Genomic DNA, 19,339 nt, shown 5'->3' on the forward strand with positions numbered 1-19,339 from the left:
ACACCTTTATCACCAAACTGCCGGTAGCTGTTGCTTATACGACTTCATACTTCGGAATCCATTCCTTTCTGACGCCACGAATTAGTCGTAATGCTTTTCCGCATTCTGGTCATCTTGACGGCATAGTGAATCGAATCGACCTCGGCATATTTTTCGAGCAAAAAAGCTTCGCGTTCAAGAGCCTTAGTAGACGACGTACTGAATGGGATATAGAAAAGACTTAAACATATCTTTAAATCCTAGTTTTCTTTCAATTAGTAATTTAAAGATAGAAATAATTCTAGTTAACGATTTTAAAGATTCCCAAACGTAAATCATGAAATGAATTAATACAATTATTCGAGATACATTTTCAGATTAAATTCAGGTCGTTCCCATATCTCTCATCTATTCAGCTTTTAGTACCGCGTCTATTGGACATGCTTGAAATTAATACAATCGTATTTCTAGAAAGAAAAAAACTCCCAACATTTCTTTTCGCCAATAATTTTAGAATTATACGATTTTTCATATTCGAAATTCATGCTATTTGAAACTAGCGATTAAAATGTCTAACTTATGAAATGACTAAAAGGAGAAAGAAGTACAATCTTTGACAAACAATCTTCGATAAATAAAGAAGTAACATCAAAACTTTTACTCTCATTCAACGTGCTAACGTAGTTTAAATAGTTTCCATTATTCCCCAAAATAGATGAAAATACAACACTGGAAGGATAATTCAGTCTTTCAGAGAATTATTGGCGTCCCTTCAGGGGTTAAGTGTCCATCGACTTTTCTTTGACGCGAACGACGTCAAGTCGGTAAAGTTAAATGTGTCTCCTTGCCAAAGACCAACGTTTACGTTCCTTGGTAATAATGACACAAAATGCCGCTTTGCTCCCGGGGGGTGCTGGTATCAGGAAACCTGCAGGTGATTTCTAGGAATGAAAATCTTCTAAACCAAGGGCACGGTTTGTCAATGCCATTGTAGCCGAGTCTAAATATTGTTGAATTTCTTTCTTATTGGACCTACAGCGAAGATTTCTGCCTTCCATGACGTCGCTATTCTGCGACTAGTCGAGAGAATGACGACTTTATGCGCGAGGGCACAGGATGTTCTTGATGGTGTCCTTTCTTCTCCTTCTTTGTTCTATGCTTCTTTAAATATTACCGACGAATTTGTTTTCTTTCTGTTGTTCCTATTATTGTAGATTATCAGTGATTATATTACATCATTTTGTTGTAAATGAAGCAATTATTATCGAACTTAATTATACAGTTTATTTGTTAATGAATAGCCACAGAAATTAGTAATTAATACTATGAATTATAGTAATAATAGTAGTAATAAATAAGAAACAAATTTTGAAAAATTAGAGATTAGAAAAGATTTCACAAAAGATAAAAATCTTAAGATTAAAATCTGTTACAGTGTGCATAATCTTCATGAAGAATAAAATATCATGTTGCAAAAATTAGCACTTAAATTGTTCACCCTCAATTTGTAACATAACCAGCTTAATGTATAATGATAGAATGATCGACAGTTTGCTGGAATTTTAGTTGATCTTGCGATCGTCGCTGCGATTATTGGTATTGTTATCTTTATCGAATTTGTCGAGGATGTCGAGACGAAGGAACGAGCCGACGATTGAACGAGCCGTGGAGGCCGCCCGACCGATGCCGCCTTCCATCGAACTCGTGCCGCTGCTTTTCGAGATTTTAACGGGTTTCGTCTCCGCCCAAATGTTCACGGCGAATTTCAATTCTGCTACCAGCGCCTCCCATGGTGTAACCTGCAAAAACGTCCACAAGAAACTGTCACAAGTCGGTCCATTGCTTAATTCCATACTCTCGAATCTAATTTGAATAAAACCCCGATTAAAAGTGTTGCTGCTACTTTAATTAATATTTACCAAGATAAGAAAGAAATTACAATAATATAACTAAGATAGCGAGTGATCCAAAATATGATTATACAATACGGTTATAACTTATCTCATTTAAAATTGTTATTAATGAATTTTGTTTCATTCCTTAAAAATTATTCTTTCTATGAAGTATTCTAAATAGATGGTAATCGAACGCTATTGCAAAATTCTGTTAAATAAAAATGTTCAATTTAAGCGAAGCAATATACTTTAAAATTCGCTTAAACTTGCAGAGACGGTCAAGATAATCTAATAATTATTATTTGTCATTTCCTTCTTCAAGAATAATTTAAAGACAATTTTTATGAGAAAGAATGATTCCTTCGCTTTCTTATACACGCGACGCAGAGGAAAATTTATCACTGGTTTCGGGGTAAAAGAGATCCAAGGGTGAGATAACGGTCTTGTGAGCAGGAGGAGACGCGGCTGAGGAGACTCACCTTCTCCCTCACGGCGACCTTTCGTACATTCCACAGGAATTCAAAGACAGCGATGATGAACGAGCCGCAAGTTCCGATCAGAAGGACTAAGAAAACACCACCGACGTTGGCTATTCCTAATTCACCTGACGATGACGGTTCTTGTTCGGTTTTCGTGCACAACCCACCACCCCGATCCACCCACCATTTCTTTTTCAGGTCTTGGAGCACCCCTTTCTCTTGCAGCGTCAATATCGCGCCGTTTATGGGCGTTCTATACTCAGAATCTAACGAAAAAGGATCATATTTCAAAAGATTCGCGCCGATATGATTCGAAATAACATTGAAGGATTGTGGAACATACTCCGTGGCAGGGCGATACCATATCCTTTGTTATCGATAAGACCTCCAATCTTGTCGAGATCACAGTTTCTTTCCATTCTGTACTCGATCGTGGTAGACTCCATAAGAAAAGCATAGTCGCGTTTTTTCAACACTCGTTCAACGCCTTCGTCGTTCGTTTTCGTGAACACACTTGGTCTTGCTTCCTGCATGGTGGCCCACATGCGTTGATATGTCGTATAATTGGAATCCTGTAATCGAAATGACGTTATTGTTAAACGGAGATAAATATTTAATAGATTGCGGATGTTTGTACATTTTTTAAATTTAGAAACTTAAAAATGTACAGAATGTACGTAATTTGCAAAGATATATAAAACATCTCAAGTGTAGTATTCGCTATTATATTTCCTGATGGAGTGCATTCTTAATTACATTTCACTTCTTTATATGTTTTATATATGAACTATATGCTTTATATATCTTTGCATATTGCACGTGCATACTGCATATTTCTGCGCATTTAAATAAGTAAATTTTCCATAAATGTACAGATATTCGCAGTCTAGATATTAGAATATTCCGAAATGTCGGAAGGTAGAAATTTACCCTGAAGAAAGTGGACGTGGATCCACCATCCACGGCTCCGTATCTGACTTTCGTCTGTTTAGCAAGATCTTCGACACCTTGGATTGGATTTTCTTTCTTGTCGTACGTCAAGAAGGCGGCCAAATTGGCAGTATATGAAGAAACCATAATCATAATGAAGAACCACCACATACCAGCCACCATTCGAATCGAAGGTGTTCTAAGTGAAACAATAGAAATACAAGAGTGATTAGAATTTGAACGTGTTTGATCCAAGTAGGCTGACAGGAGTTACAGATGTTCCAATTGAAGCTAATTGGATAGGTCGATGTGAGTTGTAGTTGATCAAAATGAGTTTATACTAGTTGAAGCTAACTGGAATCAGAATTGATCGAAGAAAGTCGATGGAAATTGCAGTTGGTCGAAGTTGGTTGATTTGATTTGGGACAGTTTGAAGCGGATCAACGTAAATTGGGCCTGGTCAAAGCTGACCAATGGAAATTGGAACTGGTCGAAACGAACAGATGAGAATTGGAGCTGATCAAAGCGGATTGACGTGAAGTAGAACTGATCGAAGCTGATCGATGCAAATTAAACAGGTTGAAGCGAGTAAGAATGGGTCGAGGTGGATTGACGCGAGTTGGAGTTAGTTGCATCGAATCTATGCTCATTACAGATCATTACAGTCAAACGTAAAGTTGGTTTCATTTAATTCTTTTTCATTTATAAACACAAATATTTTAGCTTTCTTTCATTTATTACAGTTTAGTTGACTAAATATCTTAATTTCCTAAAATTACAGTTTCGTTATTCTATTTTTCGTATATATTTTTAATATCAGTTCATATTATCACGAAGATAAACTTTTATGGTTTCGATAGTGTCAAACACAATAGATATACGAGCTTAGAATATAGTATTCTTATAACTCTAATAGAATCGAATTCCAAAATTCAACTGTTACATTTGAGCCTGATAAACTCTAATACAAAATGGTTTATGATCTATGCTTTTACAAAGATCACGCTATGAATTTTCGTTCAACATGAAATCTGTCTACGGTTCAGCCAATCGCGGTCTACGTCGTCTAGATAAATCGTCCGGTACTTACGAGATGAGTGGATGAAGCATCTCGACGATACGCTAGAAGCGCAGAAGCGGCGACAGAGACAGCGTGCATCGCGTTTTCCTAATTAAGCGCGAGCTAAAGAGCCGCGTATGCAAATGACTCCTGTTTGCCGAGCATGGCGCGCGTGCGGATATTCTGTGTCACGCGAGCGTGTACAGGACGCCGAGTAAACAGAAACAAAGGACATTGTTTCCTCGCGAAGCTAGCTTGCCTTCGCCGACAAATGGATCGCGATTAAATTGCCGCCGCGCGAAATCGATAAGCGATACTCCCATTTATTCCACAGAAATATTCCACGAAATTCTGGCAACGAATTTTTTCTTTTGATCCGTAACTCTTTAATAATGTAAAGTAAATTTTATGGTGAATAGTAATTGCATTTAACTACACGTAACTATAATTCCAATACGTAATTTTAACAAATGTGCGTACAACAGTATATCTACAAATTTAACGAACAATTTCTATTGCGATTATTTCGCACAATGGTGAAAAGGAATTTTCTTAAACTCAAGCTGCTTTTTTCTTAATATCTAACACACAAGTTAGTAATGGATTTGTAAAGTAGTTTACAACAGTTTTTAAATCATCTTACGTACAGTAGAATAAATGAGAGCGACTCATCAACCCGCTAAAATGTAATGACTAGACTGCAGATGTTTATGTAAGCATTTATGCGAAATTTAAGCGTACGAAAATTTACAGAATATACATAATGCGCAGATGTGTATATGAAATATTCAAGGTATAGTACCTTGTTAGTTACGATATTTGTATAATAAATCTTTAGTTAAATTCTATTTCTTTAGCGCATTCAGTTATGCATATATGTGCATAAACATTCGTAGTCTAGCAACGACGATAATACATAAATTATTCTACAGAAAATCATTTGCTGACATCGATGTCATGGATTTTTCTCAAAAATAATAAAAATCTTACCCTTAGACCATTTCTCCTTTAGATCCAAGTCGGTTGTAAAAGACATTCAAATATTACTTCTATGCAAATCACGACGATTCATGCTACCTTCGCGTAGCATAAACAAGCGGCTAGGAGGCAGTTAGGAGGATTCACCGTTGTTAGCCGTCAGCATCGCCGTCGTGGTCGTCGTCTTTAGTCGGAACGTCGTCAGTATGTAGCGAGCAAACACGCGCGACGTTACGAGCGGAGAGTTAGCGCCGTGCCGGCGTTAATAAGTGGGAAGCCGCCTCAAATATGTCCGGCAAACAGCGGCTCGTTAAGCTTAATTGTCGTGAAAAAAAGAGGATAGCTGGGAGACACGGGAACGGCTGCGGGGGAGAGAAAAAAAGGGCCGCGTCTGCTTTTGGCACCGTCTCTGTACACCTTTCTACAAACGATCCGCAATATTTTATTTCCTTATTTTCCTTCTAGCTTCTTTTAGTTATCAGAATATTTTAGTCTTTGTGTTCAGAGGAATTCGTCTCGTTTCGACCGTTTGACGCGGTCTCTTGCTACTTTAAGCCAGAGATTCTTTTAAATAGGTTTTTATTAAATTTGACTACCAAATCTAAATCTTATGTAAACTTAACAGTGTATTGATATTACAACGAGCAAGTTCATTACAGTATTCATGGAATACAATTCGTGGTGTGTTTGACAATGAATATCTTGAGGAAGATACGACATACTTTCTAAAATATATTAAAATTCCGTTTGCGAAAAATTTATTTTGTGTTGAACAGTTATTAATAAACCAACAAACGTCCAGTTTGCTGGAACTCTCGCGAGTAATTTCAGAGTTGTAGTTACACAAGGCAAAACAGACACAGTAGCATCTCTTTGCGGTGGTGTTGCGGCTTGTGTTTCACGATTATCGCACGGCTTTGCATGCATGTAAGACAGGCTGCGGTAGCATAGGTGCTTTGTTAAGTTTGCCGGTTTTGAACTTACTTGGGGAGTATATCAGAGCCTTGTTGCAGCATAGAGCCGACAGTGAGCCACATAGAGTTTTTCAGGTCGAAACTATTTTCCAATTCTTCCGGGTCTGGATTGCAGGGATGCGGATTGTCCCATTCGCCTGGCGCTATTCTGTAAATAAACCTTCTTTTTAAGCACGGATTCCTGTAAGCGCACGCTATTCTACTTCTTTAATATCGTTCTCTTAGAAGTTAATTTTGTTACACTTTTCAGAAACATAAGAAACGTACTTTAAAGAAAATTTTCTTTTCAGAAAAGGAAAACTTGGTTTATGTAGGATATCTCAGTATTTAATAGCCAAACTTTGTCGGTATATACTACGGATATAATCAAGCAAGACATCTTACACGAATATTGGTTATTTAAATCATTACTGAAAAGTTACAGTAAAAGTACGAGATACACAGAAACTTTGATCTCCGACATAAACAACATAAACTCTTATGTGTGAATAACTTTAAAAAAGAAATATATATTAAACAAGTATCAAAAAGAACAGGTTGATTCACTGAGGCAAAACAAAATTAAAATAAGCTTTATTGAACAATAAATGCAACTTTTTATTGCGATCAGCTTTCCGTTGATATAAACGGTGGATATTTTGAAATGGAATATTAAAACTGTAGAAATGTGCGAGAATCCGAAAATAACAGGAACGCGATGCTCGGGATGGGTCGGTAAGACATCGGGTCGGTACGGGTCAGGACGGGTTCCGAAAGGATTTCGTAATGCAAGATTGTCGGGATTTGCTAGAATTTCGGGATTCTCGAGAATTATAAAATTATATAAAATAAAATATGGAGCAGAGATAAAAACGAAATATGCATGATAGATACAATATTTTATAATAAAACATTTTTATTATTTCATTTTAGTACTTTATAATAAAATAATTTATTATAAAATATTATATCTCTCGCATATTTCATTATTATTTCTGCTCCATACTGTATCCGTCTGTATAATTTTAAAATTTTCGGGAATCTGGAATTACGAGATATTTTCGGGTTCTCAGATACCTCTAATTGACAGCTAATGATCATGTTGATTAAATGTATTCTTGTTGTATAGCATAGTAAGTACAGGTCTGTTACTGTTCTCTTTGTATGTTGTATTTTATAAGTGTAATAAACACTTATAACTGATAAGATATATATTTATATGTATAACATTTTTTGTTTGTTTACACCCATCTATAGAATATACTAACAAAGTTTAGCTATTAAAACCTGGAGCACCGTTCTTGTATAAAGTTCTTGTTATCTTTCTTTAAAATCTTACCTAGCTTGCACAAATAGCATTATCGAAACAGCTAAGAAAGCAGTCGCCATGTAAATCCAGACGTCGAGTGACAGCGGTGACAGGAACGAGAACAGGTCCGGTTCTTTTTCCTCCGGTGTTCTGTACAAAATGCTGATACCTGACTTGGACATATCGGATAAAATAGCAATGTCACGAGATTTATTGTGAAAATAGAACGCGATAAGAAATTAAAGATACCGTACCTAGATTCATGAAGGGCATCGTGAAGTCGACCGCGTTTTCTCGCTCGTACGTGATCGTCAGGTCGCAAATAGCTAAATCCGCGTCCTGAAAGGATTTCATGCGCTTTTAGTTTAAGTCTTGAATTTTTGAACTTTCTTTTAAATTACTAAAGAAGAGAAAATAATTTTTTGTATACATATAAAATATATATGTATAGATGCAAAACTTCAAAATTATACGCAATGATAGATAGGTTTATAAAGATTAAAAAAAAATTTATTCACAAATTTATTGTAATATTTAGAAAATTGGTACAGTAGAGTCGGATGTTTCATATGAAACAATCTGATTAATAGTAGTTGCTTTTCAGTTTTTTAATATTGTCTGAAAGATATAATAAAATATAATAAAAAGTAAAATTTAGTTTATTTAGTGATATATGGAAATCTGTTGGTCACCATATGCCTAGAATTAAAAGTGAAATAAGAAATTGAAATCTTTGAAATCTTCGCATTAATCATCTTTAATTATATAGAACGTGGTTGCAAGCAATTACGTACATGATCCAGCAGACGTCTGATTAAACCGTTCCATTGCTTCGTTTCTTTATCGTACTTGCCGTAACTTCCATCCGGTACTAATTCGAACTCATATTTAAATTTCAACAGCTTGGCAATCTCGTCGATGAGATCAATGCAGAAACCCTCGTACCGTCTTTGGTCAATCAGTATACCTCGATTTGAACCTTCCGGCACTTCCATGATATACGGTGGTCCCTGATGAATTACAGTTAATTAGCACGTTCGAAAAATATCAATATTACACATCTACACGCTCTTTTTCACAAAGCTTCTTAATTAGTGGTTTTGTCGCCGAACGACCATATTGCTTCTCAAACAAATTCAAGTCTCGGTATTTTATCAACAAGAATATTCTAATAATTACAAATACCTAAGAATGTCAGAGAATACTCACTACTTTAGTAGTAATCTTGAACTTCTTCAGTTCAATGGATTTGTACAAGTAACGTTCACGTTCCTTTTCGCTTTTGATCGAGTGAAGACCATCTGGGCGCCAATATCCTGTTTGTACATTTTCACCCGGTCTCACGTCTATAATTTGTATTTGGAAGGATTGACGTCGACCATTTTCGTCGATCGTTATTGGCCCTGTGAGCTTCCCTTCGATCTTTCCTTCGTCGGATAGCTGTAGGAACCGTGGCCATTAAATCTATGCTTTATTTTCTTATTAACATAAAGTGTCAGAAAGCGTCCGGATGATTTGTAACAATGGTTTTTGTTTAAAAATTAGATATAGCTAACTTGAGTGGCTGTAGAAACTGAGTTTCATCAAATTAATTTTTGAAAATTTACTGACATTGACATAGTTCATTAACATTTATTATGACAATTTTTCGTTTTTATTAATATATTAGTACATATCAATATCGCGACAATGATATTTTTATTATAAATCTTTTTAACGTTAAACATACCTAATTTATAGTGAATTTCTTCTTCCTTAATACGGTTGATAATCGACGATAGGACAAAGTTTAATGAGTGGCATTGGCGCGCTCTAAATTCCAATTTCAAACGAACAATATTTCATACGAATGTCTCAGGAGAAAAGCATGATGATTACGTTTTTCTTGATTTCTTTATCTTATCAAAAGGACTTTGAGCAGGAGAATTTTCATAGATACCGGTCTTTTATAACTAGTTGATAAGTTGGTAAAGTTTTATGATTGTCAAAGGTACAATTATTGCCAGCAATATTTTGGAAATCTTGAAGGTAACAAAAGAACGCATATTTAGATCAAAGACCAAGTGAAAAGGAAATTTTGTTAACATGGAATTGATTGAAAATGTATTAAATGCTAAAAAGGTTTCTCTGTAAAAAATAAAAGATGTAACTTATTGTGCTCTTTCCCTATAGTCTTCATATGCATCAATTTAATATGTTCGTATGTATGGGAAGACTTTACCTCGCGCATTAGGTTGATAATGTCGAGACCTGCGCTGTATTTCTTTTCCCCTTCACAAGAGAGCGGTAGCGGGTCAATATCTACAGACATGTTCCTTGCGTTTAAGGTCTCCAACGTGTTGTAGAACATGAAGACGGCATCGTATAGAATAGCGGATTCCACCTTTGCCAAGAGAAAATGCACGATACCGTTTAGTAGAATCAGAGGATACTTGACTATCGTTAACAAAATATAAAGTTTGCAATGATTCTATCCTTCCTGGTTATTACGATTATGTATGATATTGCGGAATATCGTGGCAGAATAAAATTTACACTTAGTAGCTACCAGTTTTAATAAGTAATTGTAAAATGTCGTAGCTTTGTTGTTTGAAGAACACTTTATCTTCAGGCTATTGCATTTTTAAATTACAAGTGAAACGAAGGAGATTCCTTTAAATTAATTCAACTGTTTCATAAAATTTTGTAACAAGCTAATTGTACACCCTCATAAAATTTAAATGCTGTCATATGAAATTTTCAGCTGTTATTTCACTATACGGACATAATATTATTATTTATCGAATTTTCGAAATATTAATATTTTCAAATAAAGTATTCAAAAAATAGTAAACCCACACCATTGAACGTATTGCAAGTTCATAAATTATTCTTCGTTCCTTTTTTATAACTTTAGACTGTACAAACTAACGATACAACCATCTTTCAAACACCTCAACAAAATCTCAAACGAAGATCTTCATGACTGTGAAACTATCTGCACCATAGAGGAATTCCTTGACCTAAAACGCAAGAACGTTAAAATTACCTTCATATCTCCAAGAAGACCTGCAGCCAACAGTCACAATAATTTCTCGGAACAGTGAGAAAATTCCAACAACCTCGATCTTACACAACTTGAGGAAAGAATCTCAGTCATCAGACATGCACCGTAATATTTGTAATTCAGCGAGTTTCGTTCTACTGTTACGGCGGTTCTTTGTAACGAGAAATGAAACATTAAGCCGTCCAATTTCCCAAAATTATAAAACAACGCGCTTAATCGTTTCATGGGGGCCCGTGTTAGCATATGGGAGAAAGGGAAACGATATTGCGAGCGTGTAGTAACGCCTCTCTATTCAGCGAAGGGCCGCGATACAAAGTGAATTGGCGGGAGCTAATGAAACGAAAATTAAGGCAGGCCGTCAGCTGCTCGGAAGTACCGTGTCGCGGGTAGATTTTCCGGAAAACGGAAGGCCTCACGTTGTTGTATCCTCGAAGCGGAACACGCGATACTCCACTGTACCATGGAGTTAATGAAGAAATTACTTCGAACCTCGAGGTCCGATGGACCACCGTTTAAGCGACCCTTTTCATATGAAAAACATTGTGGTTGAAAGTTTGGGAAAACGTACATGAAAATTGATTGAAGAAATTGGGGATAGATACCGAAGAGCTGTTTTTAACTTTCTTCTATCCCACTTTTTCCGATGTGGTGTAATAGAGACTTATTTCTAGCTTTTTCATTTTTTTCTATTGATTTCATACTAACTGTACGTTAGAATTACTGCAGTGTTTTATTGCAGTGAATACTTTGAAGAAGAATGTCGTAGGAAAGTTCAACGTTTTTTATCATATTTTTCAATATGTACGCATGCATTAATTATAAGTAATACATTGATTTATTTGTATTGTTTATTTGAAGAAACTCTCGAAGATACCTTTATTTTTCAAGCTAGAAAGGATCAGTCAAATAATTTCACCGTGTGCCTTTTTCTGTTTTCTCTGTTAAGAACGATAAAGACAGACACTTGATCGCAACGATATCGCACAGCAAAATGTCGCTCGTGGAGTTTCTGCATAAACGTAGTATTGTTGAAAAATAGGTATAAATAAAGTAACATACATATGGTTTTGTCAAGACAGAAAACAAATTGTGACGGATTTTAATTAGAACGGAACTTCTAATGACTGAAATCTTATGAGCTTGTTGTAAGTTGATATATGACTAGAGAATATGTTTGAATAAAGAAATTTTTAATTTGCTGATTACAAGAAAAGTCTTCCCCTCATTCAAGAAAAATGAGCTTTATCGAACGTTCATTTATCTTCTGCTTTTTTGTCGTATCGACTGCTATGCCCATGGTTGTTCTTTATAGTTCTTTACGTGGAATTTAATATTACAGAGTGCAGGATAATGGAGAAAAATTTAAGGAACGACAAAATCAATTTTCATTTAATGTAAAATATATTGGATTATACGTACGCCATATTATTATCAATTTTTGAAGATGAAATTCTTAGCAAATTTTAAATTCTTGAAAGTAGTTCATAACATATATTAATTTGATTAAGAAAATATTATATGAAATGTCTGAGCTATAAAATTCTACGATCTTAAGAAACATTCTTGGGAGCTTAAATCAAGTTATTTTAGTCCCGACAGTGCCAATTCATAAAAAAACCATCATGTACTCTACGTTCATTGAGTACCAAAAATATCAACACCTAAAATATATATTTGCTATACATGAACATCGCCATCAGAAATATCGACGATTACTAAATTCATTTTTAAGAATTTCTAAGAATAAGTTTTAAGAATATCAACACCACTAAATTAATAATTTTGTTAAAGGTTTCTATTACTAAATAAAAGAAAGGAACCATTTTTCAAATAAAGAGTAACTAAATGAATTTGTTCTGAAATAAAATTTAAATTATGTGAAATAAAGAACATTTAAATTTTAAAAAGCAAACTTTTTATATTTACCCAATTAATTCCTTCTACGTCATTTTCCCGCAAGTTGAGTCCTGTAATGTTGGTCGTTGTTTTATTTCGCACTTCCCAGATGGGTAATTTCGTCGAGTCCTACAATTCATAGAAGTATTGAACATAATATGACAATAGCGTTGAAAATATAGAAAGTTATATATGCTGTAACATAGAACAATTATGACATAGAACAAAAATTAGTCTAACAATTTAGCTTAAGTCTTACATTCTTTTAGCTTACGTTACACTCCTCCTTTGCAATTACGCGATATAAAAATTATTAGATTACAATCGACGTTTGTATATGGGCCAGAGAACACTACAAAAAATCACAATAATTTCTAATACTAAATTTGCATTTATTAAGTGACATTGAAAATTAATTTATACCGAAGTAAGAATTTTGTTTGTCGTTTCAATTTATAACGCAACTAAAAGAATACAATCTAACCAGAAATTTGTTTCATCCTCTAAATGTAACGAGTACATTAAAATTTCCTATAAATGCATAAACGTTCACGGTCTATTTATGACAAAAAGAATCTCGGTCAGTCCACTAACAGCGAAAATAACGGAGATGATTAAAACCTGTGGTTCACCCTATATACTATGTTGCACGCAAATTGTGTATAATTCCTAGCTTTAGTCGCGACATAATTTTAAAAAGTGTCAATTGCCAGCCGCGTCCCATTTTTACTTGGCGGCGGAGCCAAACCTCCAAATAGTGCGTCATCTATCTCGGACGTTTCGGCCAATTCACGCTGACCTCTGAAAACGCGATCCATCATAGTGTACACGCGTCTCAATGGGCTCGACCTGATTCGACGAGGAGCGATCACTATACACCAGCAACCGTGAAATCTGGAATCTTAAGCGGACCAACGTTTGAACGGTCGTTCGCCTTGCTTCCTTGTTATCTCGATGCAACAAGCGGGAAATAACTTGGGAACTCTGTGCTAACTATAAGAAGTGTGTCTGTAAACGGAGGCCAGACGTATCGCGGAAGTGCTCTGATGGTTTGTTGACTAACTGGTTTCTTTTTAGTAATTTTTGTTCGGAAAGTCGAGAAACTGTAGATAAACGCCTTTAGGCGATGCCTGGTTCTCGTATAGCGAAGTAATTAAGGATGTTGATCGAGGGTTCAATGCTGTGGGTGGAAATAAGAAATTATGAGAAGGTGATTATGATAAAAGATGAAGAGAATAAAATAAATTGTACACATAGTTACAATTTACAATTATTAAATAAAAGATATTTATAGAGAAATACGTTTTCTTTTTTTTTTCATTTCTTTGCTTCCCTTTCGTTCTTTCCTTTCTCATTTCCTTCTTCCCTCCTTTACTTTTCTGTGCTTTCCTTTTCTTTCCTGCCCCATCTACTCCTTTTTTCTTTCTCTCCTTTCTCTTAATATTGGTCGATTCTCTCCCTTTCTGTAATCTCTTTCCCCTTTTCTTTCTTCTTGCCTTCGATTTATCTTTCGTTTCCTTTCTTGTCATTCCTTCCCTTCCTTCCATTTTACACTGTCTTTCGTCGATAAAGAAAATTAGTTTTCATATCCCACGTACAAATAAATCCAGTTGTACCTCTCTACGATCGTATTTCATCGAATTACAACTTTTTGGTCATAAAATTAGTACATTTTTAGACAGGGGATGATTCTGTTATGTTTCTGTTCTATTGAGAAATGGCAAAATACGATATGAAATAGCGCGACTTGGGTCAGCTTCGCACTAACACTGTTACAATTTTGTTGTTACCAACCTTCTTGTTACGAAATGTAATAAGCTTCCCCGATACTGACGCCAAGCTATCTACAATTACAAAGTTGTAATCTTCTCCGAAGTAATCAAGTCAATCCTTTCATTTCGTAAAAACAATTTAAATAAACTAGATTATTAAATTTAAATTAAATTAAATACCCGTCTAATAAAAAATACTCGTTTCCAAAAGCTACCATTTAAACAAATTCTATCTGAAACGATAATTTCAAATAAAATTCATAACTAGGATTACACTGAAATAAATAATTATCCAATAAAACGAACCATTACCCATGAAGCACTGTGTATTTCAATAAATTCTCTCTGAAACCATTAATCTAAAGCGGCCAGAAGACAAACACGTTGTAGTTTAACTACATTCTCTGTGCTGTGTACAACCCTTCCCATTCCATTGAAACTATAATTAGAACATATTTGCTGACTCGTAAAGGTCGACCCTGCGGAGAAGGAGGAGAAGGTATTCAGGGTTATCGAAATCGTAGCATCGCATCGGGCCGGCAGATACAGTGACGTTGATGTGGGTCCACTTGGTGTCTCGGGTTTGGCTTTAGCGCCGTTCAACGAGGTGTCTTCCACGAATTTCTCGACAGCCCGGACAAATATAGATGCATCGTGAAATTCCTCACGAATTCATACGACACGACACGCCTTTTTCCTCCTGGTGCTTCGCCCTCTGTATACACAGACAAATTTCGAATATTTGCGAACGCCAGAGAGGAGCGTCCCTACAACTTCTGTCGAACTGTCGCCGTGATCAAAGTGCTTCATCTATAGCTTAAAGCTAGAACACGGCAATTTTAAAGAGAAAACTAGAGAAAAATAACCGGCGGACGCGTTTGAATGAAAGTGAAAAGGAAGCCGAATTTTTGCTTATTTGAAGTAGAAGAAAATTTTGTTATTGTTCAAGGATGAAAATTTACCTCAAACAATTTTATATATACAGTAGCGGGCAAAAGTTTAAGACGAAATGGAAGAAATAAATAATTGATTTACTTTCCATAAAAAATACAGTGTTCTACTTTTGGTATTAACTAATTAGACATTTGTTTGTACACTTACAAAAAAAATTTCATTTTGATATTTTGCTCAATAGCTGTTATAAAAAAGGAACGAAATCTGTATAATATTTTGTCGGTCAAAAGTTTAAGACTACACAAAAAATATTAATTTTTGGTAAGAAAATATACACAATTTTTGTTGAAATTCAATATTTTGTTCAATATCCGTTATTTCTTATCACTTCGGTACATTTTCTTGGCATAGAAACTATTAATTTTTTACATTGATCTACTGTAATATTACTCCGTAATGTGTAATCTACCGTAAGATGTTTCAATTGTAAAGTTCATTTAAATTTTTCGGTTTATAATCTTGTACTGTCTTTTTTATGATGCTCCACAAATTCTCGATTGATTTAATGTCTAGGCGACGGCCACGGCAGCACGGTAATATTTTCTTCTTCAAGAATCTGTTTCACAACCCGAGTCGTGTGCTTCGGATCATTATCATTTTGAAAAATAAAATCATCACTCATATTGTTGCGTGCAAAAGACAACATTGTGTTCTTGAGTATGCTCATGTATTGAAAACGGTCCATAATTCCATTGATACGACATATCGGACCAGGGCCGCCTCGAAAAAAACACGCATACACCATAACGTTTCCACCACCATGTTTAAGAGTTTTTAAAACGCACTGTGTTTTCAAACTTTCGCCAATTCGACGACTAACATACCATATCCCGTCAGAAGAGACGCGATTGAATTTCGATTCGTCCGAAAACAATGCCTTTTGACAATATTCACTTGTCCAATGCTTATGAGCTTTAGCAAATGCAAGTCGTCTTTTTCGATTCGTAGAACTCAGCAGTGGTTTCTTTTGGGGTTTTCGCCCACTTAAGTTAAAGTCTTCTAATCTTCTCCTAACAGTTCTAGCACTAATTTGTGTATCGTTATCGTAGTTTATCTCCGCAGCAATATTATTTGCACTACGAAAACGATCCTTTTCGCTCAATCGATGAATCCGGCGATCCATTTTCGGCGTTGTTTTCCGTGGTCTTCCGTTTTTCGGTTAATCGCAATACATACCTACCTTTAAAAATTTATACCAAGCTTGCTTACAAGCCGTTTCTGACCTGTTCACTATATTTGCTATTTCGGTCAAGGTATTACTTTGCTTTCGCAGCCTTACGATTTGTTCTCTTTCGTTTTCAAGTAAATTCTTTGATTTACCCATAGTCTGTTCCTACCTAGATGAATTTTAAGCAATAAAAGGTACACTAAACAATGATTTTGACATTCCAGAATCAAAATGTTCAAAAACTGTACTCACACTCACGTTTTACACAGATCGTCTTAAACTAATGTCCACTGTTTACAAGTGCTAAGCGGTAACTAACTGTTGTAACTTCTACATTGTTTGTATTTAACAACTGACGGTTCTGAGGTTACGAAGGTCAAACATACAGCTATGTTATTTCAAAGAGACAAACTGAATAGAAGAACCATTTGCGTATAAGATGTTTGTAATCCGGTTTACAAATCATCGTTTTAAACTTTTGTCCGCTACTGTAGATAGATGTAGTTTTTTAGGGCGAATCACATAAAATGCCCTTCGCGTTCAAGCTGTTCAGAGATTACATTGACCAACTGCATAAATTTAAAGGTAGAGAATAGCGATGATCTTTTTAAGTTTATTTCACAGTTTACGATTACTTACACCATTTCGTAAAGATTCACCGATTGATTTTAGGGAACGAAAAAGATGATTTGAAAATATTTAAAGACAATAAAAATATGAACTCCTATTATCTAAAAAATTGACACTTATATACAGGGTGGTTTGTTACTGGTGGTACAAGCGTAAAGGGGGCGATTCTACGCGAAAAAAGAAGTCGAAAATATAGAATAAAAATTTTTCGTTTGAGGCTTTGTTTTCGAGAAAATCGACTTTGAATTTTCGCTCGGTACACGTGCGGTACGTTATAACGGATCTCACTGTAGATCGTTGTCTCGATGGAAAAATTAAAAGAAAAAAAAAATTTTTATTCCATATTTTCGACTTCTTTTTTGGTGTAGAATCACTCCCTTTCCGCTTGTACCACCAGTTACCAATCACCCTGTATATCGTGTCAGTGATATGTATCGAACGATTCTTTTATCTAAATTACCTTCCATCGTTTGACCTAAACAATCATCTAAAACTCCCACTCTGAGGGCCTAACCAACCCCCATGCAACACCTTACACCATCCACCTCCATCAAACGTATCTCTAAAAAGACGCAGCGCTAGTTTCCTTTTCCAGTCGAACTCCCCCGTAAATCGCAGAAGTTCGTAACTTTCCCTGAAAGTTCGCATTGTCTTTAGATACATGCACAATTCGACAAAAGGGACGTTTCTACGCGTCTCCCGGAGGACGTCGATACGTTGTTCCGCTTTGGAACAAAAAAAAAGCGCGGAATAAAGAAAGTAAGGAGGGTGAAAGAAGAAGAAGAAGAAGAAGAAGAAGAAGAAAAAGAATAAAATGGAGAAACGATATGCCTCGCGCGAAAACCCTCGACGCGACGCGAACGTCGTTATTTGTGGAGGTATTGTTACGTGCTCGATGGTAATGCCTCATAAAAAGTGTATTCCGCGGGAATGATGGCGAACGATGGAATGTTCAGACGGCACGCTATTACTGGCGTATCGCTGAAAACAATTACTCGCGGCGATTTATGGCTACGTTTAATAAAAAGCCTGGCGATTGTAACCAGCTAATGCAGTCACTACGCCAGGCGGTGAACGTGACCGCAACGCGTTTCATGGTTTTATTAATGAAATTCCCTGGGAAAGGCCGCCATCAAAAATCCGCGTTCGATTCACGATTATCTCTGCTAATTGTCCGCGGTTCGGTGTCCAGAAAATCTTTAGGACACCAGTGACTGGATACGTGTCGATTTTGGATGAATAGACGAGATTATTGGCATTATTGGCTTGGTTGGAGTAAGTTAACACATTTACTGTCCACTACGATTAATTCCTACTCGATAAATCTTGTCCGTGAAGCGAAAGTATTGTCATACGAACATTCTACGGACGCACGCCTAGCATATTCTTTTTCGTTCCATATGTCGAGGATTGTAAACTTGAGAATTGTAATTTGACTATAAAACGAAACCATTTTTGCGCGCGTGAAATGAACCTGAGATCCGTGTAATGTTTTAACGATTAAATACAATCTTTCAGAAGTTGAAACAATTAATAGAATAGAAATATTTCTAATTATTGGATAAGTCAATTTTTAAATGTATTTAAATTTCATAAAACGCAGAGTTCCCAATTTTTACACTGTCTACCCAATTTCCGATTTAACGCGCTGTAGATTTTGTTGAATTATTTGAACAAATGGAACCGACGCGGGCGTTGTAGAATCTAAAATAAGCTCGCAAAACGCTCATTGTTCGAAGTCGTAAATCTCTCTCCATCGTCTAAACTTCGTTACCTCTAAATGCGTACAAATGAATTTTCCGAAACATATCCGTTGTTAAAAAACGAGACCACGAAACGTAGGAAACGTATTTGCAGTTTCTTGTACGGATAAACAGAAAAGAGCAAAATGTTGTTCCGTTTAGTCGTTCGCGATTAGACACACTTTATAACTATCGTATTAACTTACTCTAAAGATAAACTTGTAATTAAGCATGTTTAAGGAAACTCATATAAGATTGGTGATAGTTATCAACCATTACTGATATTATCATAGATTTCAGAACAATTTGGAAACTTCTACATTTAATCCGAAGTTTTAATTGCTTTCACCATAAAAATTGATTTTTCTCGATCTTGTAAAGACCGTTTTTAAACTCTGTTACAACGAACAGACGATGTAACCAGGGACAAATTTTCTTCCACTTGTTATTTTATTCCACGACTAACTATAGGAAGTCTACTTATCTTATAAAGAAATTTAATTAATAAATAATAAATCTGATAAACTTACTGTTAATCCTGAAAAATC

General features: G+C 35.6%; 1 protein-coding gene across 2 annotated transcripts in view; it reads right to left on the reverse strand.

Moving 5' to 3' along the window:
* Positions 1–1,126: 1,126 nt before the first annotated feature.
* LOC117237293 (glutamate receptor ionotropic, kainate 2-like) overlaps positions 1,127–19,339 on the reverse strand; it is a 76,734-nt gene continuing 58,521 nt past the window's right edge. The window contains exons 5-15 of one of the 2 annotated variants that reach the window (XM_033501082.1): positions 12,556–12,654; positions 9,805–9,966; positions 8,793–9,023; positions 8,378–8,593; positions 7,838–7,922; positions 7,614–7,752; positions 6,306–6,443; positions 3,284–3,482; positions 2,697–2,925; positions 2,354–2,619; positions 1,127–1,778 (exon numbers count right to left, since the gene is read on the reverse strand). In XM_033501082.1, coding sequence (XP_033356973.1) covers positions 1,542–1,778; positions 2,354–2,619; positions 2,697–2,925; positions 3,284–3,482; positions 6,306–6,443; positions 7,614–7,752; positions 7,838–7,922; positions 8,378–8,593; positions 8,793–9,023; positions 9,805–9,966; positions 12,556–12,654 — 2,001 coding nt within the window. In that variant the 3' untranslated portion in view covers positions 1,127–1,541. The remainder of the gene's footprint in view (positions 1,779–2,353; positions 2,620–2,696; positions 2,926–3,283; positions 3,483–6,305; positions 6,444–7,613; positions 7,753–7,837; positions 7,923–8,377; positions 8,594–8,792; positions 9,024–9,804; positions 9,967–12,555; positions 12,655–19,339) is intronic. The other variant, XM_033501079.1, reaches the window with a different exon arrangement.

Source organism: Bombus vosnesenskii, unplaced genomic scaffold (assembly GCF_011952255.1).
Source record: "Bombus vosnesenskii isolate JDL3184/JDL3185 unplaced genomic scaffold, Bvos_JDL3184-5_v1.1 scf7180000013264, whole genome shotgun sequence".
In the NCBI taxonomy this organism is placed as follows: Eukaryota; Metazoa; Arthropoda; class Insecta; order Hymenoptera; family Apidae; genus Bombus; species Bombus vosnesenskii.